Source organism: Podarcis melisellensis (genome assembly GCF_964234715.1).
Source record: "Podarcis melisellensis genome assembly, chromosome: 17".
NCBI lineage: Eukaryota > Metazoa > Chordata > Lepidosauria > Squamata > Lacertidae > Podarcis > Podarcis melisellensis.
In genome coordinates, this window is record NC_138534.1 from 34,657,932 (window position 1) to 34,682,639 (window position 24,708).

Here is a 24,708-nt window from a genome sequence, read left to right on the forward strand (position 1 = left end):
TTCCTGCTGGTAAAACTTTGTAATTCAAAATGAGGATACAGAAATATTGACAATTTGAACACTGCAAAAACTAAAATACTTTCGCGCAAATAAATACTGCTTGTTTAAATGTGACAGAAACGAGAGAGATGTTATTTCATGAGCAGTAGTTCTAGTGGGACAGGGGTGGCACTGTGGGTTAAACCACAGAGCCTAGGGCTTGCCGATCAGAAGGTCGGTGGTTCAAATCCCCACATCAGGGTGAGCTCCCGTTGCTCGGTCCCAGCTCCTGCCAACCTAGCAGTTCGAAAGCACGTCAAAGTGCAAGTAGATAAATAGGTACCACTCCAGCAGGAAAGTAAATGGCGTTTCCGTGCTCTGCTCTTGTTCGCCAGAAGTGGCTTAGTCATGCTGGCCATATGATCCAAAAGCTGTATGCCGGCTCCCTCGGCCAGTAAAGCCAGATGAGCGCCGCAACCCCAGAGTCGTCCGTGACTGGACCTAATGGTCAGGGGTCCCTTTACCTTTACTTTTAGTTGTTCTAGTATGGGGTATTTTTTTGCTGGTGCTCCTCAGCAGGTACCGCAAACACTCAGCTTTATTTTTATTACTTTTTTATTTACAAAGGCAAGCCTTTAGCCTTCCTAGAAAGGGCTTCATATGCCAGCTGCGCCATTTCCTTCATTCGGTGTGGGAATTTTATTTTCAGTATAAACAGGACTCTGTTTTTGAACATGTACACAAACCACTTTTAATTTTTCTCCCAGGTGTGGAGGTGAGGAAAATGGATAACTGGGACATTCCGGGATCAAATCAGAAACTGGGATGACTTCTGTAACTCTGGGACTGGAAAATTGGACACTTGGAGGGTATGGGACTGAGCTATAAGTTATATGGAGTTCTGTATAACTTCCCATCTCCCTTTAAGGGGGGTGGAGCTAATAATGCTACAATCAGGCATAGATAGAAAGCAGGTGGGAAGGGGTGGTTAACCCTTTTCCTGCTGCCAGTTTCAACTCCTTGTTTGATGGGAGATATTTACTTGGGAGTAAGCACGTGGGTGCCGCTGTGGGTTAAACCACAGAGCCTAGGACTTGCCGATCAGAAGGTCGGCGGTTTGAATCCCCGCGACGGGGTGAGCTCCCGTTGCTCGGTCCCTGCTCCTGCCAACCTAGCAGTTCAAAAGCACGTCAAAGTGCAAGTAGATAAATAGGTACCACTGTGGCAGGAAGGTAAACGGCATTTCCGCACACTGCTCTGGTTTGCCAGAAGCGGCTTAGTCATGCTGGCCACATGACCCGGAAGCTGTACGCCGGCTCTCTCAGCCAATAAAGCGAGATGAGCGTCGCAACCCCAGAGTCGGTCACGACTGGACCTAATGGTCAGGGGTCCCTTTACCTTTAAGCACCAATGAATTTACTTCTGAGTAAACAATACATAGAGTTGGGCTGCATGACTGCTTGGCAGTAAGTTCCACTGAACTCAGTCGTACATCTGAGTAAACAGTGCATAGGACTGAGCTTTCCCCTCACCAGTGCCCAATGGATGCAAAGTGTAGTGCGAGACAGTGTCAAATTTCTGAGTCATCAGTTGCCAGGCAGAAAATGACCCACCACAGTGTCAACCCACCCTCTTTCTCAAGAAGAGCCACCGATCTACACAACCCCATATTTGCTGTGGTGGGGCGTTTCTGATTGCTTTCTTGAGCTGTCACTCAAGCGTGGTCTGCCTTTGGATGACATCATCACAGGTATATAAAGAAGAGCTCTGCAAGAGAATGTTTGGAAGGTGTGTCAGTGTGGTATTTTGTGGTAAGTTAACATGTTTGTATGTTGTCTTTTGGAGTCCTTAACTAGTTCTATGTGTGCTTGGGTGATTCTGCAGCAGGGAAAACCAGGTTGTTGTTGTTTTAATTGAATACATGTTTAAGGCTGGCTGCTAAAATGGCATTAATTCTATAGAAGTTAGAATGCCACACCGTGGGGCTGGATGGCTAGGGAAGCCAGTTATTACTAGGGTGTGGCAAACTTTATGTGTACAATATTAAACACTGCATGCAGTTACTTGGTTTAGCCTTGAGGCTGTGCCTCACCACTTTCCATTCATGCCCTCTGCAGTAGTTAACAGGTGACTCTGTTTCCCCCCATGCTATGGAAACCTTGTTTGTTAATTCCTGCATTTCAGCCTGCTCATATACAGTGCTGGATTTACATATAAGCTAAACAAGCTGTAGCTTAGGGCCCCACTCTCTTGGGGGCCCCAAAAAAATTTAAAGGAAAAAACCTGGATGTACATTTCCAGAATATAAGATAAAAAACAAATAAAATAAAACCTACATACAGCAACAGTGTTTTGTGCTGTGTAGACTCCTATGGTGTAAGTAATGGGCCCCACCTGCTAACCTGCTCCCTAAAATATCACTGGTTTGCTCATTTCTATATATAGGGTGCCTACAGTCTGCATGTGCAAATGGCTTTAGATACCTATTAGGTCCATAAATTATACATTCAACACAAAAAACAGTGACAATTTGTTGTTGACAAAGGACAGCTGGACGTATAAAGGGCCCCATTACCTTCAGTAGCTTAGGGCCTCATCAAACCTAAATCTGGCCCTGCTCATATAAAGTACAGCTACAGGAGTCAGCTGAAAAGTTGGCAACCTTTCTTGAGACCTCTGGGCAGAGAGGAAACGCTTTGCTAGGAGCTCAATACTCCACCCATTTTGCTTGCCTGCCGTTTTGCAAGGCTTTAGTTGACCCCAAATAAAGGCATCGCTCAGCTGTGGGTTTTGGAGCCTTTCCCCGCTTCCCGCCTACTCTCCTTTTTATGGGCCCATATGGTTGCCTATACAGTGGTACCTCTGGTTACGTACTTAATTCGTTCTGCAAGTCCGTTCTTAACCTGAAACTGTGCTTAACCTGAGGCACCACTTTAGCTAATGGGGCCTCCCGCTGCACGATTTCTGTTCTCATCCTGAAGCAAAGTTCTTAACCTGAGGTACTATTTCTGGGTTAGCGGAGTCTGTAACCTGAAGCGTATGTAACCCGAGGTACCACTGTACTAACTTTTTAAAGGGTCTGTGACAAGCAAATGCATAACGCTACCATGGCCAGGAAGCTTTGAGTGCCACCAGGTGTACACTTAGGGGAACTGCAGCAAATCCTAGGTTTGCCTCTGCTTTATGCAATATGGCATCTTTTAAAAAAATCATAGAATCGGAAGGGACCCCAAGGGTCATCTAGTCCAACCCTCTGAAATGCAGGAATTGAAGGCTCATCCAGGATGTTGGAGGGAAGCCAAAATATCTCTAAGCTAGGCTTTACTAACTTTTTTTGCAGGGGAAAAAAAGTTTCAAGTACTCAGTTTGTGCTCATATTCTGAGTAGGTAGTTAATTAAAGCCATCTTGCCTTTAATTTAAAGATGGGATAAAAATGCAATAAACTTGAGCTGGGGGGAAAAATATCAAAGCCTTGACGCGCTTTTACTCTCGCAAGATTGAACGTATTGCCCTCGGCTGTATATAAAGGGATTGCACACGAAAAACGCTTATGTCCCTGTGGAGATGGCAGTACCGAATCCGTGCTTTATAAAGACTTGAGGAAAGAGATCACCCCTCTTTCATTGTCCATTCTGGGTCGCCCACAGTGTCCTTTCTCTTGGCGGATCAAGATGAGCAGGTGACAGCAAAGGTTGCAAGGTTTTTAGCTGGGGCGATCAGAATAAGATCCACTGTTGGACTATTGATTCAAAACCCTAAAATGTCTTTTATATAATTGACTTTTTATTTCTATTCTTGTTTTATTGCTGTGGCCGATGGCTGGTGCAAATAAAGATTCATTCATTCATTCATTCAAAATCAAGCCCTCCCCAACTCCTGCAGTAAGAAGTTCCAAACACCCCACACTCAGACTAAGTAACAAAGTTGTGGGAAGACCGCAAGGCTACCCAGCTTTGTGCCTTTTGTCTTGAATGGCACCACACAGGCCTTGTCTATGAAAAGCAGCAAAGGTGAATTTAAATTGTGGGTTCTCAGTTACAACCATGAAAGTAGGGAATCATAGTGCTGGAGAGACCACAAGGGTCATCTAATCGAACCCGTTGCACTTTTGCCCAATGTGGGGCTTGAACCCAAAGCCCCGAGATTCACAGTCTCCTGCTCTACTGGCTGAGCTATGAAGACTTCCTTCTCAGTCACAGTGCGGCAGTTGTGGGGTCCTTTGTCCAGCAAAGCCCAAACAATTCTTTTCTCTACAGAAGATTTGGAGAAAGAGAGTTAAGGGCAGTTAACTCTTCTGGGAATAAAACAAATGGGGCTATTGTAGTTCTTCTTTCTTTTTTAGATTTATTGCATGCTTTATAGATACTGCTTTATGGGAAATTATTTTGCATGGCGTATATCTTTTAATTGCTTTGGGTCTCCCACCCGATACAGCTTATGTGCAATACACTTAAAGCTGCGTTTAAATTTTGGGAGCTGTAGTTTACCTTTCACAGAGCAACGAGTCCCAGCACCCTTAAGAAACCATAGTTTTCAGCAGTGCTTTTTTCGGGGTGTGTGTGTGCAGGGGTATACGCACCCCTAAACATTTTGTGAATCTTTGCACTTTTGTTCATTTACTGTATTTATTTCCCCCAATTTGAACTATAAAATGGTGATTTTCTTGAATCAAAATGAGAGTACCCCAAACATCTTCTTTAAGAAAAAAAGCACTGGTTTTCAAGAAATATTTGGAGGAAATGATGTGCTTTGAATATATGGGATGGACACACCCAGTTTAAGAGATGATAGGTAATGTTGGTCTTGCTTTTCCAGAGCGACCTAGTTTATGCCATGGCATCGGAAAACAAAGATTTGCCAGCAGCTGCTTCTGACTCCAAGAACAATGAAGACCAGCAGGTGAGTAGTTCTTGGTGATGGTCATTTGATGGGAGAAACCATTGATGCTCCGAGTTGAGCTCCAAAGCAGACATGTCATTCTACAGTACATTGAACATTCCTTTTGCCTTCAGTCTGCTGAGTGGAGTAGCAACCGCAACACAGCACAGGTTGTTGCATATCTTAATATTGTGCAGTTTGAAGTAGCGGGGGGGGGGGGGCGGGAACTGACTCCTTTTGGAAGGAGTCATTCTCCAGGCCCATAAAATATTATCCTAACTTTACTAGCATAACTCTTTAAAAAACAGAACATAAGCATTAAAGATACCCCTCTAAATATCCATACAATACCTTGTGCTTTTCAGCGTAGGCTCAGCATCTTAGAAAATATGGAATATAGTCATATCTTGGTTCTTGAACGCCTTGGGACTCGTATGTTTTGGCTCTTGAACACCGCAAACCTGGAAGTAAGTATTCCGGTTTGCGAACGTTTTTCGGAAGCCGAATGTCCGATGCAGCTTCAGCTTGAGTGCAGGAAGTTCCTGTAGCCAATTGGAAGCCACACCTTGGCTTTTGAACTGTTTTGGAAGTTGAACGGATTAAGTTCGGGAACCAAGGTACCACTGTAATCCAAACAGACCTATAAACAAAGGTCTCTCTTTAACAGCATCCAATTCCCTCGTGCTGTTTTCCTCGAGAGATTCATTTACATCTTCCGTTCTCCGTTGGGTTCAGAGAAACAATATCAGCTACCACCCTTTGAAGATGGCAGATTTGCAATTTAACACCTTTGTACCTGATCTAAGGTTACAGTAGTTTAGAGCAGGCTTCCTCAAACTCAGCCCTCCAGATGTTTTTGGCCTACAACTCCCATGATCTCTAGCTAGCAGGACCAGTGGTCAGGGATGATGGGAATTGTAGTCTCAATACATCTGGAGGGCCGAGTTTGAGGAAGCCTAGTTTAGAGTATCAACAAATCAACAAATATTCATTAACCCATTGAGGAGTTCAGTGTCCTTTTGAAAACAACTGTGGAAAACCCTCAATGTTAGCCATTTTTCATTTTAGATCTTTATTAATACACATACATCTTTCATTTCTGTGTGAGTTAAAGCAATTATACTAAACACAGATGAGTCAGGCAAGAACTGGCTAGATTCTGCCTTAGCAACAACATCTAGAGGACCAAGGCTTCTTCATTCCTAATCTACAGAGTTTCGTTCCCTTAAACCCATGTACTCCCAATTCTGCTGGTCAGTCACATATCAAGAGAGGGGTTGGTTTCAAATGGAGTCTTTGTTGACTGCCCCCTGGCCTTGGGTTGCTGACACCGGTTGCCTTGTCTGCTTCACGTTCCTTTGCTTCTAGTACCTGGTGAGCAAAATGGCCTCGGTTTCCCTGAGTGCTGCTTGCGAAATGGTCTCCACCACATACTCTTCAATCAAAGAGAACATTCCGGTCTTCAAATCATTCTGTGATGCGGCCGAGACGGGGATGAGGACAATTGCTTCGGCCACAGTCAGCAGGGTGCAGCCTCTTTTCAGCAAGCCCCAGAGTGAGTAAATGGCCGGCTCTGTGGGATGGGGAGAGAAATTCAATTCTGTTCCCATTTAAAGGCAAACTACCGTAACCATTTTTTGCGTTTTCCGAAACAATGCCTGAACTGAAACACAGCCGTCTTTCAAAATTGCTGTGTATCCAAATTTTGCAGTGCAGCTCCCCAGATGTGTGTCCAAAAGTGTATATTATGTGGTAAAGCATGCATATAAATGCATATATTAGTGCGAGCGACATCCCAAAATATAGAGAAATTGCTTTGCAACCATGTGTATGTTAGGCAAAAGTAGTAGGAGAAATTTGCCCAGTGATGCTGATGGATTTTTTATGAGAACTTTTTAAAAATAAGATAAAAAAACTGATGTGGAAATGTAGGGAATTGATCTTAAGATTTGAAGAAAAATGTGAAACTGCAAAAACCCCAAATGAATATATTCACCTATCCCTACCCTTTGTGGAGTGTTTTCCAGTGTCCCCATAAGTTCATGGTGGTGGTAGTAAGTTCCACACAGAGAAACGGAGTGGAAATTAGCTTGCAAAAATCTAATGACCACATGAAATTTTACCTTCTGTTGCAGAACAATATTAAACGGTCAGTGAAACATCACAAAACAAATGTCATTGTCAGTATATATACCACATTTTCCACAGGGAAACTCATGCTCAAAGCAGTTCACACAAAGATCTAAAACAATAACTGTACATAACATATAAGACGTAATAAGAGCATCTATTGTTGTTGGTGCGACTGTCTAAAATTGCACTGTGCCAATGACAACTATTTATTATCTTTTTTTAAAAAAAAATCCAGCAGCAGATGTGCAGAACAGCCAAGATCTGGACAAAGTGGAGGAAAAGGAATTGATAGTTCAAGGACCAGCTGATCAGGTAACCACTGTCCAGACTTCAACTGGTCCCTATTATGAATTTGTCCATCGGATAATGGGGTGGTCCTGATGGCTAGGAGGTTAACAAAAGAACATGAATAGTCTTTGGAGGCTGGAAGACTCTCACTAGGTGATGACCTTCAGCTAGCTTAGGAACCTGTGGCTCTCCAGACGTTGGCTGGGCTACAGATCCCATAATCCAGGTCCATTGGCCATATTGGCTGGGGCTGGTGTGTGCTGGAATTTAGCAGTGTCTGGCAGTGTCTTAGGCAGTGGCATAGCGTGGGGGGTGCAGGGGGGGCCGGCTGCACCGGGCACAACATCGGGGGGGGGGGGCGCGCTCGCACTCGCAGCTCTCTGCCCCTACCTGGCTCACTCACTCTCTCTCACTGCAGTGCTGGCTGTGCGAATCCGATCCGAGTCGCCGGGTCGCCGCCCACTGTGGAGGGGGTGGGTGCCAGGTGTGCGGTGCGGAGAGAGAGCGAGGGACTATCTGGGGGAGGGACAGTGCAGCGGCCACCCAGCGCAGCGCTGAGCGCGGGAGAGAACCACACCAGACCAGACCAGGCAGCAGCAAGAAGAAGCTGGCAGCGGCGGCAGGTTAGGGGTTAGGGGGCGCAAATTACTTGCCTTGCCCCGGGTGCTGACAACCCACGCTACGCCGCTGGTCTTAGGTTCCCCATCCCTGAGCCAGCAGGAGATGTTGTTAAGCAACCTCAAGCTGGAGGAGAAGAGCTGTAAGTTAAGCAGTACTCAATGGAGAGGCTTTCGGCTTCACCTTGCTTCTAGGAATCTGATGTAGACGTCCATCTGTTTCTGCTGGGCTCTGGGTGCCTGATGTTTATTTACAGATGTGCACCAGGACGCGGGTGGTGTTGTGGTCTAAACCACTGAGCTTCTTGGGCTTGTCGATCAGAAGCTTGGCGGTTCGAATCCCCATGACAGGGTGAACTCCAGTTGCTCGGTCCCTGCTCCTGCCAACCTAGCAGTTCGAAAGCATGCCCAAAGTGCAAGTAGATAAATAGGTACCGCTCTGATGGGAAGGTAAACGGCATTTCCGTGCACTGCTCTGGTTCGCCAGAAGCAACGTAGTCATGCTGGCCACATGACCCGGAAACCGTACGCCGGCTCCCTTGGCCAGTAAAGCGAGATGAGCGCCGCAACTCCAGAGTCGGTCAGTCACGACTGGACCTAACGGTCAGGGGTCCCTTTACCTTTTTACTCGAAGTCTCCTATGTATTCTCTGCCAGAAAACTGAATCCTGCAACACTTTCCCCAAATACCTTCCTGCTCGGATGTAGGACGCATGCAACGTGGTCCATCTTTGAAGGCTTATCTGTGGGCGGCAGACAAATACGGAAAGTTTTAAGAGCTACTTTCGTGAACAAGTTTTGCTAGGTTGCCCCGATGCTGACTGCTTCTCTCCCTCCCTAGGGGAGCCCAGATAAAAAGGAGACGTCGTCATCTACGGAGACAGTTGCAGCAGCAGCGGTTTGCCCAGCAGCTGCCGAATCAAAGGACGTGGTCCCCGGCATGCTGGACCTGGTTAAAGATGCTGTCCGAGGGAGTGTTGAGATGACCACGTCTGCGCTAACCAGTGGCATGAACACTGTGATGGGCTCCAGCATAGGCCAGATGGCCTCTAGTGCCGTTGAGGCTGTGATGGGGAAGTCCGAGGAGATGGTGGACCACTACCTCCCAATGTCTGATGAGGAGCTAGGTCAGTCGACGCTTGTCTGTTAGCCGCCTCTACCTGCGCACGAGTGCCCGGTGGTCTGCGCCGTGCTCCTGCATGTACATCAGTGTTATTTAGTCTCTTCTAAGCACAGTTGAAGGGACGCGGGTGGCGCTGTGGGTTAAACCACAGAGCCTAGGGCTTGCTGATCTGAAGGTCGGCAGTTCGATTCCCTGTGACAGGGTGAGCTCCCATTGCTCGGTCCCTGCTCCTGCCAACCTAGCAGTTTGAAAGCACACCAAAAAGTGCAAGTAGATAAATAGGTACCACTCCGGCGGGAAGGTAAACGGCGTTTACGTGCACTGCTCTGGTTCTCCAGAAGCGGCTTAGTCATGCTGGCCACATGACCTGGAAGCTGTACGCTGGCTCCCTCGGCCAGTAAAGCGAGATGAGCGCTGCAACCCCAGAGTCGGTCACGACTGGACCTAATGGTCAGGGGTCCCTTTACCATTACCTTTAAGCACAGTTGAAGAGGAACTAGGCTGAATTAGCCACACAATGTCCACTGCAGTGTAGATTCCTATTGCAAGGTCCCCCACAATCTGAAAACTAAAATTCTCCATCCGTGCAATCCACATTCTGTACTAAAACAGAATTGAGCAAATGTGTGCCTTGTTCTGTGACTTTCCTGCTGCTCTACAGCTTTGCTTAATTTGTGGGTGGGAGAGCTCTTCGTAAGCCAGAGGGAGGCGTGGTAGCAAATGTCAATAGGCCTTGCCTTGGGAGGAAATGGGTAATCAAGCTCATTCTTGTAATCTCAGTCTATCTGAAAAGTTCAGTGTGTGAAGAGGTTTGCGCTAGTTGCTCCTGTTCATACCGCATGGCTTTCACCAGCCACTCTAGAGTTCCTATACCAACAACCTAGGAACTTTTACCACTTTGTAAGTAAACTAAGTTTTGCTGCCTGTGCAACTATTCTAAAGCACCTGATTTGACCTTTTGAGAGTTTGTAAGTAAACCAATTTTAACTTGCCAAATGTGTGGTCTGTCCCTATGCTGGGGGAAGAGGGAAACTTTGGAAAGCAGCTTCTAACAGGCATATTGGAACTCGCTTTGAAGGACATGTTTTAAAGCTTTAACAGTCTAGATTTCTTTACCTTGCTGTATATTTTGTGACTTTATATCTCTGCTGGAGTTTTCCCACCCAAAGGTACTTGCCCCAAATTTGGATCTTGGTATCTAGGAATTCCAGGGTGCATATGTATATTTGCACCGACAATATTTAGGGCGTTCTGCATATTTCCAGGGCTTGCTGAGTTCTAAAGTGTGTAATGCCTTCCTTTCAGCTACTCTTGCAGCTGCTGTGGAGGAGCCAGAGACCTCTTCTTCCGTTGAGAAGCAAAGGCAGCAGCGGAGTTACTATGTGCGCCTGGGTTCCCTCTCCAACAGGGTGCGCCAGAGAGCCTACCAGCACACCCTGGGCAAGCTGCGCCAAACCAAGCAGAAGATGCAGGAGACTCTGTCCCAGCTCCAGCAAGCAATGGACTTGGTATAAGCACTTTTCTGGTCTTTGGTAGTGCTTTCTCTAGGTCAACCTTCTCTAACCTCTCCTGTTGCAGACCACAATTCCCACTAGAGCCACCTGGCATGGCTGCATGATACAGAGGCTGCTAGTTGTGCTGGTTGATGGGAGTTGTGGTCCAAAACAGCCCCAGGTTGTCAAAGGCAACTCTGGCTCTCTGGGGTTGTTGGAAAAATGTGCTGGGTTCAGTTGCACAATGCACATACCTTTAGCTCAGGGTTGTGAATTCCAGATGTGATGTCCACCAGCTTTGATAACTTAAAAGAGGATATACTTCTGGGGAATATACTTAAATCACTAACTGACCATTGGAGCTGAAGGGGGTGGGTCTGTCTGTTCAGATGTGGTGCCCCTGAACAACAATGTTGTGGGACAAACTGGGTGAAGGATGGCAACTTTCAGGTCCTGCTCTTGAGCTTTCCAGAAGGAAAATCTACACTGACCTGTTTAACATTAGCGGGTGGCGCTGTGGGTTAAACCACAGAGCCTAGGACTTGCCGATCTGAAGGTCGGCGGTTTGAATCCCCGTGATGGGGTGAGCCCCCATTGCTCGGTCCCTGCTCCTGCCAACCTAGCAGTTCAAAAGCACGTCAAAGTGCAAGTAGATAAATAGGTACCGCTCCGGCGGGAAGATTAACGGCGTTTCCGTGCACTGCTCTGGTTCGCCAGAAGTGGCTTAGTCATGCTGGCCACATGACCCGGAAGCTGTACACCGGCTCCCTCGGCCAATAAAGCGAGATGAGCGCCGCAACCCCAGAGTCAGTCACGACTGGACCTAATGGTCAGGGGTCCCTTTACCTTTACTTAGATATATCATTCTAAAATGTCACAGGGCATACTTGTAAATGGTGTTTCCTGCTTGGCAGGGGGTTGGACTCGATGGCCCTTGTGGTCTCTTCCAACTCTATGATTCTATGATTCTAAAGCGGTTTTCTTACATTGTCCCCCCCCCCCCCGTCAAAATGCGTCCACCTGCATTACCACCATCCTTCCCTAACCCCTCCTTAATATTAAAAACCACGTGTGTCAATCCACCCTGGGTGTCGGTTGCCTGATCAGCAAGGCACACCACGCTCTGTTGCCTAACCAGACTGGTTCATTTTATTTGTGTGGCAAAAGTACCTCCCAAAATGTGAGATGTGATTCTCCTTGGGAGAGTCAGTCCCACTGAGCTTCATTTGAGAGACTTTCTGCTTTTTACTGTTTCGCTTGGAAGTATCTCTCTTTTCTAAATGTTCTTAATGTTCTCGCTGCTAATTTCCTAGATTGCATTTGCCAGACACACAGACCAGAAAGATCAAGGCGGGCAGGAGGAACTGCGGCAGAAGTGGTTGGAGTGGAGTAAGAACCAGTTGAGACAGAGCGATTCCACTGGAGAGAACCCAGCAGAGGTATGTTGTGTTCTTGGCTTCCTCAATGTGTTTCCCAGAGAAGGGCCCATCGGGACACAGGATGGCTTGCTCTCATGACAAAGCTCAGCAGACCATAGCCTGGATGGGGCGCCCCTGCTACTTAAATCATGGTAGCATAGCTGTCAACTTACAGATTTGAAAATAAGGGACCAGCAGCCTTGAAAATAAGGGATCAGCAGCCAAAATAAGGGATTTTCCAGGCACAGGTATGTTCAGCTTCTGAGCCCCTCCGAGCCAAAGGCAGAAAGCCCAGCCAGCAGCCAAACGAAGCCTCAAGCGGTGGTTCCCACAGCGCAGCAACCCAGCAAAGGGGATGCAGCAAGGAAAACCACCGTCACCTCTCTGCTGGGAAGTGCTGAGCAAAGATGAGTCCCCAGACAAGGCGGCCAGGCACAAGGCATGCAAGCTCCACCCCCCAGTCATTCTTAGACTCCTCATTGGGTGAGCAACGCAGCCAAGCAACACAGTTGGAGCCTCCCTCCTCCCTGGCCGGCAGGGAGGGAGGGAGGGAGAGGAGCTGCTTCCTTTGAAACCTGGGAAATTTAAGGGACATCATCAGTAAGGGACAGCAGTGGGACACGGCGCTGGGATAAGGGACTTTCCCACCAAATAAGGGACGGTTGACAGCTATGTGGTAGCTAAAGGGAGATCAGGATGAATAACAATATTCTCATATTGTTTGGGTTTTGGAGAGCGTGCCTAAATCACAGGTAGGGCAAGAGCCGCAAAAATAAAACACAAAACTACAATATGGTCTGAACGGAGGATAATCAAACTTTCAGCACCAGTTTTAAATGGAAGTTAAAGTTTCTGCTTACTTTATGATTTGTGTGGATGGGCAAAAGTGAGTGAAGTTCAGAAAAAGACAAGAACTGAAGACTTCAATTGCAGAAGACTGACCAATCTCTGCTCTGTGCCATATCCAAACCCCATTGCCTGATGCATATGCTGAAGGTTTGCCATCACTGTCCTAACTACAATTAATCCAGAATGTGGCTATATAACATGGGTCCTGAAAGACCTACATTGGCTCCCAGTACGTTTCCGAGCACAATTCAAAGTGTTGTGCCAAAGTTCAAAGTGCCCTAAACGGCCTTGGCCCTGTATACCTGAAGGAGCGTCTCCACCCCCATTGTTCAGCCCGGACACAGCCCGGACACTGAGGTCCAGCTCCAATGGCCTTTTGGCAGTTCCCTCATTGTTAGAAGTGAGGTTACAGGGAACCAGGCAGAAGGCCTTCTCACTGTGGAACGCCCTCCTGTCAGATGTCAAGGAAATAAACAACTCTCTATCTTTTAGAAGACATTTGAAGGAAGCCCTGTTTAGGGAAGTTTTTAATGTTTGATGGTTTACCATGTTTTTAATGTTCTGTTGGGAGCTGCCCAGAGTGGCTGGGGAAACTTAGCCAGATGGGCGGGGTATAAATTCTCCTTCTCCTTCTCCTTCTTCTCCTTCTCCTTCTCCTTCTCCTTCTCCTCCTCCTCCTCCTCCTCCTCCTCCTCCTCCTCCTCCTCCCCCTCCTTCTCCTTCTTCTTCTTTGTTTTGTTACTACTACTGTTAAGTTGTGGGTGAACATATCAGACGCCACAGCAATTCTTCAAACAGCTCTTGTTTATTCACAGGCCTGAACAGAACTGAACTGAAGGGTTCAGCCAGCCTGCTTATATAGAGCTCCAGTACAATGTAATTGTAACAACTTTCTGTAACTATCTGTCAGGGTTTCAGGGAGAGAAGAGCAGATGAGGGAGGAGACAGAGAGCGAGGGGGAAGAATCCCAGAGAGACGAGGAAGAGGATGACAATGACCAAAGGTCGTCCATGAGTCTGTCCAGTGAGTCAGAGGATTCCCAAAAGGAAGCCCCCCTGGTCAGACCAAGGGGAGCCCAAGGGGGAAGCAGTCAGGAGCAGGGGAGTGAAGGGAGAGCCCCCAGTGGGAGTTGGAGATTGGGGCCAGTTTCTCCGCCGGAACGGAGTGAAGGGGGTGGAGTTACCAGTGTGTCAGAGGGAGCAGAGCAGGAAGCAGACAGGGGAAGGAGATCGGGGGAAGACGTTCTGCCGGAAGGGGCGGAGAGTAGCACCGGGAGCAGTGTAGCGGTCGAGAGGAAGGTCAGAAGCAACGTACGCGCGCCAAGTTCAAATGTGGAGGCGCGCGGAAGTGAGGAGAGCCCTGGGGAGGAGCCTGGCCCCAAAGCACGAAGGAGGGGGGAACAGGCGTCAGAGGATTCAGCCTCTGGGGAGTCCCGGCGGGAGGGAACCCAGGGGGGCAGAAAGACCCTGCGGAAGAGGAAGGAGAGGAAGAGGTGGTCCAGCACAAGCCTCTTAAACTGGTGCAGGGGCGGCACTGATTCAGAGGGGACTTCAGCGGTCTGATGTCACAGACGTAGAGCCACGGAGATGGAATGTAAAAGCAGCAATGTTCTTCAATAAAGACTTTTGTAAATAAACTGGATTGGACTTGGGTCTCTTGTGAGCTGGGACCACGGGTGGCTCTGACACTATCCAATCACTGAATGTCACTTTCAATCCCTTATTTGCATATGTGGACCTGAACTATCTACAGTATCCCCCTGCTGGCCCAGGGTGACAACTTCAATACATAACTACTACTACTACTACTACTACTATTACTAACACCTCTCTCTTTCTCTCCAGCAGATGGAATCCCAGGCTCTAGTCATGTCCCGCAACATTGCCCAGCAGATTCAGGCTGCCTGCCAGAGCCTCCTGGCCAACATGCAGGGTCTCCCTGCATCCCTCCAAGAAAAGATGCAGCAAGCTTACAGCTACATGGAGGAGCTACAGGCTGCTTTTTCCAGTGCCAAGTCATTCCAGGAGCTTCCTAGTGGTCTTTTGATGCAGCGCCAAGAAACAATGGGCAAAATCTGGCAGGCTGGGGACGAGGTCCTGGAGTACGTGATGCAGTCCACTCCCCTGAACTGGATTGTGGGGCCCTTCTCCCCAGAAGAGGCCTCTCCTCCTGAACCTTTGGCCGAATCCCAAGCAGCAGAGGTGCCTCCATCTGTGAAGGAATCGGAGGTAGCTGTCCAAAGGATGGAAGTTCCTGGATCCAGTGCTTTGAACAATCAAGCCTAACCTGCAATCTGCGGCCAAGTTGTTTCAGTTCTTCCCAGTACACAGAGCTCAGCAGTGCTCGATGTTGTGGAGGCCTCTTTGTTGCAGAACTTGCTAACTAAAATGTGAAGCAGTGCAGTTTTCTTAGCAGCTTGTAGGTGACAAAAACTGTACCTCCAAAGCAGTTTGGCCCATCTCCTATGGCTGATCTCTATAGAGGCTGTTCAATGCAGTTTCCTAGCAAAGCACAAAACCAATCTCAACAGGGCACAAATGAATGGATGCTACCTGACTAAGGACTGGTTCAGGGTCTCCTGCTTGCATTAATATCTAGAAAAGGATGCATCTAGACCAGTGTTTCCCAAACTTGGGCCTCCAGCTGTTTTGGGACTACAATTCCCATCATCCCTGACCACTGGTCCTACTAGCTGGGGATGATGGGAGTCGTAGTCTGAAAACAGCTAGAGACCCAAGTTTGGGGAACACTGATTTAGACGTTAACAGCAAACAGCGGGTTAGCATCTAGTTTCAGCCCAGGACTTCTTTAGGAGAAGCCGGTGTTGACTAGGACTTACCTATGCCTCATAGAATTTATGGTGATCTGTTGTCTTTCAAGCTTCTTGACCACTGAACAAGAGCAAACACTTCATGTCAAAGATAAAGTAAACCAATTTGCATCTCAAACTGTGGCTCTGGATTTTTTCTTCCCTGTCAGAGAAGTGCCGTGGCACTGCTGATTAAGATCTGGCTTTTGGTACTAGAATATAAGGGATGTGGGTGGCGCTGTGGTCTAAACCACTGAGCCTCCTGGGCTTGCTGATCGGAAGGTCGGCGGTTCGAATCCCCATGACAGGGTGAGCTCCCGTTGCTCTGTCCCAGCTCCTGCCAACCTAGCAGCTCAAAAGCACACCAGTGCAAGTAGACAAATAGGTATCACTGCAGAGGGAAGGTAAACGGCATTTCCATGTGCTCTGGCTTCCGTCATGGTGTCTCGTTCTGCCAGAAGCGGTTTACGCATGCTGACCGCATGACACGGAAAGCTGTCTATGGACAAATGCCGGCTCCCTCGGCCTAAAAGTGATATAAGCGCCGCAACCTCATAGTTGCCTTTGACTTGACTTAACCATCCAGGGGTCCTTTACCTTTACTAGCTTATAAAGATAACACAGTAGACATGAAATATGCATGCAAATCACTCCACTTCTACGTAAAAAGCATACAATGTGACAAACTGTGGCACATTGTTTAAATAGGAATGCATCCACTGGGAAGCAAAAGTAGCAACTTCTGCTTACGTTTGGCATGATAAATATGTAATTTAAGTAGAATATGATCCCTTAACCTCAGCTGCCAACAAATATCTGTTTTCTCTGAAAGCCTAATTAAGAACGTGGTGCTTCCCAGATCTATTTTGTCTTTCCCAGTACCAGAGGAGCGACTTGTAAAAATGATGACTGTCCTCTTACAGAGCTTCAACCTCTGTTCTTGGACATGGGTTTTCTTTGTACATGCACTTTGTAATAAATCTAGAAAACATTCAGTCATATGCAGCAAGGGTGAAGGCTGAGCTTCTTCCCATCTTTGTATTTACCATAAAAAACACCAGGGGGCAGTAAGGGCCTTTCCCCTATTGTGATGCATACTCAGTCATTTAACAGTTGGTACATTCTCCCTGTTAAGTAAGGTAAAGGTACCCCTGCCCGTACGGGCCAGTCGTGTCCGACTCTAGGGTTGTGCGCCCATCTCACTTAAGAGGCCGGGGGCCAGCGCTGTCCGGAGACACTTCCGGGTCACGTGGCCAGCGTGACGAAGCTGCTCTGGCGAGCCGGCACCAGCGCAGCACACGGAAACGCCGTTTACCTTCCTGCTAGAAAGCGGTACCTATTTATCTACTTGCACTTTTAGGGGTGCTTTCGAACTGCTAGGTGGGCAGGAGCTGGGACCGAACGATGGGAGCTCACCCCGCCGCGGGGATTCGAACCACCGACCATGCGATCGGCAAGCCCTAGGCGCTGAGGATTTACCCACAGCGCCACCCGTGTCCCTTGTTAAGTAAAGCCTCCATCAATATTTCACCCCAAAATTCCATTGGACGAAAGCAAGGAATTGCAAGCTAAGGAATGGTTCAGACAATTATCAGTTCTATTTTTGACTGTGGTTAAACTGTCAAACTGCTAGGTTGGCAGGAGTTGGGACAAAGCAATGGGAGCTCACCCCGTTGTGTGGATTTGAACCACCGAGCTTCTGATAGGCAAGACCAATAGGCTCAGTGGATTAAACCACAGCGCCACCCGTGTCCCATATGAATCAATATGGCTTACTTGACCCAACAATCTCGCCCCACAATGCAAACAAACCTCACTGCAACTAACCACAGACAACCAACCACACCCTGGCAGCCCCAATCCCTCTCTCTACCAAGGAAATGTAGAATAGAAAGGGAACCTATCCAGTTGACACCACTACAAAACTCCAAATGTACACTACAGTAGTACCTCGAGTTAAGAACTTAATTCGTTCCGGAGGTCCATTCTTAACCTGAAACTGTTCTTAACCTGAAGCATCACTTTAGCTAATGGGGCCTCCTGCTGCCGCCACGCCGTGTTCTCATCTTGAAGCAAAGTTCTTAACCTGAGGTACTATTTCTGGGTTAGCGGAGTGTGTAAGCTGAAGCGTCTGTAACCTGAAGCGTATGTAACCCGAGGTACCACTGTATAAGTTTCGCCACCCCTCCCTGCTTTCTTCTTTCCCGACCTTTCACTGAACACTACACTAATGTCTCATATCTAATGTAACTGATCAGTAGAAAAGACATTGCAACCTGAAAAAAAAGATAATGCACGTAATTTGGTAAACCAAGGCAATCTTTAATAGAAATTGTTCTTATATGAAGTTTCCTCTGGTTGTAATAATGCTGAATGGCCGCAAGAGGACACCACAATGTAACTGCTTTTTGGGGAGAAATACACTCAGGAGCATGGCAGGGTTAAGAAACTATGTGGATAGGAGGTGTCAGAGTAATGGAGAGGGGTCGCTGGGGTCAAACGGCGTGGTGTGGCACTGCGTGTTAATAAATCTCCCTCATGCATTTGCGAGGCAATGGCTGTTTGCCGGCTGGAAGGTTTTTTAACATAAAGGAAAGCAGCAGCAGCAGCTGTGCCAAAGATGGATATGTGGCCAATTCAGAGTTATGAAATGAAGCCCCAAAGAGGATTTCCTACGAATAAATGCCAGAAAGGAGAAAACACCAGGCTCAAGATTGCTTGTTTGCCTGAGGGTCATTTCACACTGGGACGCGGGTGACGCTGTGGGTTAAACCACAGAGCCTAGGACTAGCCGATCAGAAGGTCGGCGGTTCGAATCCCCGCGACGGGGTGAGCTCCCGTTGCTCGGTCCCTGCTCCTGCCAACCTAGCAATTTGAAAGAACAGTGCAAGTAGATAAATAGGTACCACTCTGGTGGGAAGGTAAACGGTGTTTCCGTGCGCTGCTCTGGTTCGCCAGAAGCGGCTTAGTCATGCTGGCCACATGACCCGGAAGCTGTACGCTGGCTCCCTCGGCCAGAAGAGCGAGATGAGCGCCCCAACCCCAGAGTCGGTCCCGACTGGACCTAATGGTCAGGGGTCCCCTTACCTTTACCCTACATTTCACGCTCCTTGAATCTGGGTACAAAGCGTCATTTGAACTGACGGCAGGATGGATGTGCAGCCGAATCACCTGCTCGTATTTTAGCTGCTTGGGTTTCTCAGCCCTTGACCCAGAAGCAGAGGAGCGCAATCTCTTTCCTGATCGCTGCTTCGTTGTTGACTGTAGGGAAATCTGTGCATCTTAATGCAGCTCTCTCATTCGGAAGATGCCTGGCTGCCTGTACACCTTCTTTGTTAGCAAAGAATTGCCTGCATTATTGGGAGCGTTATTATACTTGCCCTGTGACCGGTTAGATTTCTGTTTGGAGGAGTGCTATACCAACTGCACTTGCTCCCGGTGGAGTACAGGGTCAGGTTTAAGGGTAAGGTGTAAAAGTTCTAAACAGCTCCATGAAGCTTTTTTTAAAAAATGCTAATACTTATGAGTAATAACAGTACATATATGGTGATTCCAAGCTTTCATTTCGAGGTGAGCATTTTTCACAACTGAGAAGAATTATTCCCTTTTTCAGTGTTTCTAAGCAAAAATTCATCCCTTTATGATACAGGAAATCTTTTTTTTTTAAGTTAAAAAGTTATAACCCTAGTGCTCATGCATAGCTGTCAACTTACAGATTTGAAAATAAGGGACCAGCAGCCTTGGAAATAAGGGATCAGCAACCAAAATAAGGGATTTTCCGAGCACAGGTATGTTCAACTTCTGAGCCCCTCCGAGCCAAAGGCAGAAAGCCCAGCCAGCAGCCAAACGAAGCCTCAAGCGGTGGTTCCCACAGCGCAGCAACCCGGCAAAGGGGATGCAGCAAGGGAAACCACCGTCACCTCTCTGCTGGGAAGCGCTGAGCAAAGGCGAGTCCCCAGCAACGCGGCCGATTTGATTGGCACAAGGCATGCAAGCTCCACCCCCCAGTTGTTCTTAGACTCCTTAATGGGTGAGCAACGCAGCCAAGCAACACAGTTGGAGCCTCCCTCCTCCCTGGCCGGCAGGGAAGGAGGGAGAGTAGCTGCTTCCTTTGAAACCCAGGAAATTTAAGGGACATCATCAATAAGGGACAGCAGTGGGACACGGAGCTGGGATAAGGGGCTTTCCCACCAAATAAGGGACGGTTGACAGCTATGTGCTCATGTTGCAGGCAGAGGTGAGGGTGAAAGATCTGTCATGTTCTGGACCTTGACTATTTTTTAAAAAGAATTATAGTAAGAGGATCACCTTCCAGACAGTTGACTAGGAAGGAGATTGATTTCAATGGTGCTGTTTTCAGCTTCTCCACTGGCTCTATAATACACTACATTTTTAACTTGCATTGTAGGCGATTCTTCAACTGCGGTGCCATCTAGCAAAGAGAGCTGGGAAGCACAGGAGGCCGATGCGAGGAACCTGCCGAGCTTCTGCGCAATTTCTCCAACTTTGTCTTTACAATATGATCGCGCTGCTTCTCTGCATCGTTTCCTGCTCTTAGTGGCCCTGCTCCATGTAAACAAGGCATTAGTATGCAATTAGTTGTGCAAGACCATAGGAGGGGAAGCACATTTTGAAAGCACATTGGAACATGCATCCCATTCACGGACACGGGGGCGGAAGAAGGAATGTACATTTGGATGTGTATCTGAATCCAAAGCCGATTTCTGCCTGTCGTTCCCAGTAAGTTATCCACACCTGAAAGCCTGCCTAGGCCTGCAGCTCTCCTTAGCTTGATCAGGGTATACATATTTAAGGGCACGTTAATTTCATGGTAAAAATTAAATTAAGCAAAATGCATCTCCAGCAATTTGACCTTCAGGTTCTTTCTTGCGTTGCCTTATTGTAAGCTTGCTCTCTGTATTTTATAAGTTTTGTCTAGACTTTGTATTCCCTGTCTCCATCTTCCAAAAAAAGTCCTCTTGTATAGTCTCTAGATCAGACGGATACACTCTCAGTTTTGTTGATTATTACTCAGGTTCCATGGATCTGTGACACTCAAAAGTCTTTTAAAAACAGGCAAAACCAAACTCTTTTTTTGTCTCCCCAGCTTCAGTTCAATTTGTGCTTCGCTTCAGCTCTCTCTCAATGCTGGTGGAAACCCAGCACAATGACCTACTATTTCAAGGTGCTAAACCCATGACTTGGGACCTAAATATTTGAAAGAGCATCTTTACAACTACCATCTGATCTAAAATCTTAAATCTGGGGGAAGCTGTCCTTCTTGGGGTCCCATAGATAGGAGCAGCATGAAGAGTGTGGGTCTAAAGCAGGGCTTCCTTGGTGGTGGCACCCCGGCTCTGGATCTCCCTGGAGAGAGAAATCAGGCAGTCCCCTTCTTCACTTGCGTACATGCAATGACTTTCTTCTCCTTGTAGGCCTGTGTTTCTCAAACTTGAGTCTCCCTCTGTTTTTGGACCACAACTCCCATCATTCCTAGCTAGCAGGAGCAGTGGTCAGGGGTGATGGGAATTGTAGTCCAAAAACAGCGGGAGACCCAAGTTTGGGAAACATGGATGTAGCCTTTGGGATGGTAGTTTTGTGACTCTTTTGCTGCTTTCATTGCTGTCTGCAATGTTTTATAGGGCTTTTTAGTTTCCATGTAATTGTGTTATTGCAAGTTATTCTTCTCTTTGTTAGGGAGGAAAGGTGTGTGATCAATGTGTAAATAAGTAAGTAAGTACAGTGGTACCTCAGTTTTCAAACGTAATCTGTTCCGGAAGACCGTTCAGGTTTCGAAACATTTGAAAACCAAAGCATTGACTTACGGAAAACTCAATACAGAAGCCGCGTAGCATGTTTGACTTCCAAAAAGCGTTGAAAAACTGAAGCATTTACTTCCGGGTTTTTGGTGTTCGAAAACTGAAACGTTCAACGTCCGAGATGTTCGAAAACCGAGGTACCGCAGCAAGTATGTAAATAAATATTCAGTGGCTTCTGCTAGCCTAACTAAAATCTCATTGGGTGTTCCCCTGCTCTGTTCTTGCTTCTCTCATCTGTATACTTGAAAGATTAGGAAATAGTTGCTGCTAGTCACCCTGTCACTCTCAATCCAGGGCAATAGCGCTATAAAATACGTTGGTCCTAAATGCTGTAACAACTCCTGTAGAAGGCCCTACGATCAATGCGTCCTCGCAACCACACAGGAGAGAATGGCTGGGAAACAACCATATTTAAGCTCTTATCCCCGTTGTTCTTCCTTCTCCTGTTTCCCAAAGTGTTTCTCCAAAGGGACATGATGTTGGAGGGATTCATCTCTGCCTCGCTCCCCTGTTCCCATAACAAAATGAAATTATAATTGGAATAGGACTAATTTCCTAGCCTCTCTCTTCCTTCAATGGCAGTGAAAACAAGTGCCAATTAAATATGAAAAATACCAACTGCCATCATGAATATTAATTCATAGCTCACGGTGATATCTGTAGCATTCCTAGTCTGGGACTCCCAGCTGTTAATTTGGGAAATCGCTCCATGCATGTCAAGAAAATCTCATGAAAATGGAACAGACGATGAAGTGGGGAAGACCTGCGGCAAAACAAATGAAGGGGGCCAAAGGATGGGCCCTTTCTATGGAGGCTATGGGGGGGGGACACCCTGGCCCAGGCCCACACCTTTGATGTTTAGTCGTTTAGCCGTGTCCGACTCTTCGTGACCCCATGGACCAGAGCACACCAGGCACTCCTGTCTTCCTCCTGCAGTTTGGTCAAACTCATGCTGGTAGCTTCAAGAACACTGTCCCACCATCTCATCCTCTGTTGTCCCCTTCTGCTTGTGCCCTCCATCTTTCCCAACACCAGGGTCTTTTCCAGGGGGTCTTCTCATGAGGTGGCCAAAGTATTGGAGTCTCAGCTTCACGATATGTCCTTCCAGTGAACACTCAGCACTGATTTCCTTCAGAATAGATAGGTTTGACCTTCTTGCAGTCCATGGGACTCTCAAGAGTCTCCTCCAGCACCATAATTCAAAAGCATCCATTCTTTGGCAATCAGCTTTCTTTATGGTCCAGTTCTCACTTCCATACATCACTACTGGGAAAACCATAGCTTTAACTATAAGGGACATTGTTGGCAAGGAGATGTCTCTGCTTTTTAAGATGCTGTCTAGGTTGGCCATTGCTTTTCTCCTAAGAAGCAGGCGTCTTTTAATTTTGTGGCTGCTGTCACCATCTGCAGTGATCATGGAGCCCAAGAAAGTAAAATCTCTCACTGCCTCCACACCTAGAGGGGGCCAATACTGGAATTACTGACTTGAGCTCCATAAACCTAATGGGGAAAAATGGCAAAATAAACTCTGCTATAGGGTGGTGGTGTCCTTTTGGCACAACAGCATGAGCAAGTATAAAGGCAGCCACCCCATCGGAAGCAGGATTTGAGGGCAACAGCCTTCTCCTTCTGCCATGACATCACAGCAGCTCACCCAATGGCTGGGCAGACCTCATTTATTTCAGATTTTCATTATTTTCTTTCTGAGCTTCTGTGCTATTCTTGGGCCAAGTGGCCAAGTGGTTATTTCTCCTGTAGGTCTCTAGTGTTTGCCATCTCACTGGAAGTACAGTGGTACATCAGGTTACAGATGCTTCAGTTTACAGACGCTTCAGGTTACAGACTCTGCTAACCCAGGAATAGTACCTCGGGTTAAGAACTTTGCTTCAGGATGAGAACAGAAATTGCGCAGCAGCAGCACGGCAGCAACGGGAGGCCCCATTAGCTAAAGTGGTGCTTCAGGTTAAGAACAGATTCAGGTTAAGAATGGACCTCCGGAATGAATTACCGGTAAGTTATTAACCCGAGGTACCACTGTACAACCAAGAGCTCCGATCCTGCAAGGTATATCATTGTCCCTAAGGCGTTATTTGTGCATGCAGTCAGTGCAGCTGTTGATCGCTACCTCACCCAGACCCAACTGAAATGGTTGGCTTCATCTTTGGATGAAGCTGCTCAGCTCCAACTGGGTTAACCATTCTATACATGAATCATAGAATTGTAGAGTTGGATGGGACACTGAGGGTCATCTAGTCTGACCCCCCTGCAATGCAGGAATCTGAACATGTGGTCCCCCATCCAATTTGAAACCAGACCGGACCCTGCTTAGCTTTGCAAATGTGCTAGCAGTTATATTGCTATAGTTATGATGTGACTCATTTACCCATGACTATAACTATTAGGGTTTAATAAGGTAGCAGAGTCAAGTAATGCAAAAGACCTAAAATCTTTCGACAGGGAAGCAAATTCCCTTCTTAATAATGCATAAATTTATATCCTATATTTTTAATCCCATTCCATACGTCATTCCCATTCTCATTGCTGTAGCGTTTCTAATGCTATTTGAATGCAAAATTTTAGGCTATATACAACTCTGAAAAGGTCCAAACACAGTAGGGCCTTTCGGCATTTTACAACCAATTGCTGATGGAGTAAAACTATTTACCGTATTTTTCGCCCTATAGGACGCACTTTTTCCCCTCCAAAAATGAAGTTTGTCCTATGGGGCGAATGCAGGCTTTCGCTGAAGCCTGGAGAGCGAGAGGGGTCAGTGCGCACCAACCCCTCTCGCTCCCCAGGCTTCAGGAGAGCCGCTGCGCCAGCCCCACAAGGTCAGGGGACAGCGGGGAGGCGGAACGCCGCCATCCCGCTGTCTCCCAATGTGGTTTGGAGGCTGACGGCGGGGAGACGCATGCTTCTCCCCGTCGCCAGCCCTGCAAGCTCCGGGGACAGTGGGGAGGCACAGCGCATCTTCCCGCTGTCCCCGGACCTGGTCTGCAGGCGGGCGGTGGGGAGAAGAGCGCTTCTACCCGCTGCCGGCCCCACAAGTGCCCCCCCAAAAAACTTGGTGCATCCTATGGGGCGGTGTGTCCTATGGGGCGAAAAATACGGTATTAAAGAATCCATTCGCCCAACATATGCATCCCCTATATTATTTATCCTGGCACCAACTTTAGCCCGTTTACTAGCCCTCATAATATGAACTCCAAGACACTATCCTAACAACTCACCTACATGGTAGATTGTGCTCTACTTTTACAAAAACCAATGGTCTATTTTCATACACTATGATGTTTTGAAAA

At 47.4% G+C, this 24,708-nt stretch overlaps 1 protein-coding gene across 1 annotated transcript; it reads left to right on the forward strand.

Annotated features, from left to right (window-relative positions):
• The first annotated feature begins 1,307 nt into the window (after nucleotides 1-1,307).
• Nucleotides 1,308-15,716, forward strand: LOC309359984 (perilipin-3-like). The gene is made up of 8 exons (XM_081894466.1): nucleotides 1,308-1,790; nucleotides 4,798-4,879; nucleotides 6,227-6,413; nucleotides 7,227-7,303; nucleotides 8,737-9,022; nucleotides 10,324-10,526; nucleotides 11,825-11,950; nucleotides 14,623-15,716. Exons 2-8 carry the CDS (start codon nucleotides 4,814-4,816, stop codon nucleotides 15,061-15,063), a joined length of 1,386 nt encoding a protein of 461 aa, XP_081750592.1. The 5' UTR covers nucleotides 1,308-1,790; nucleotides 4,798-4,813; the 3' UTR covers nucleotides 15,064-15,716.
• Nucleotides 15,717-24,708: the final 8,992 nt, after the last annotated feature.

Bases quoted from the DNA above. Each gene is read 5' to 3' on its own strand.
- LOC309359984 (XM_081894466.1), top strand. From the start codon at position 4,814: ATGGCATCGGAAAACAAAGATTTGCCAGCAGCTGCTTCTGACTCCAAG. The intron at 10,527-11,824 runs GTATAAGCACTT...CTAATTTCCTAG, and splicing joins TCCAGCAAGCAATGGACTTG to ATTGCATTTGCCAGACACAC. The intron at 11,951-14,622 runs GTATGTTGTGTT...CTTTCTCTCCAG, and splicing joins CTGGAGAGAACCCAGCAGAG to CAGATGGAATCCCAGGCTCT.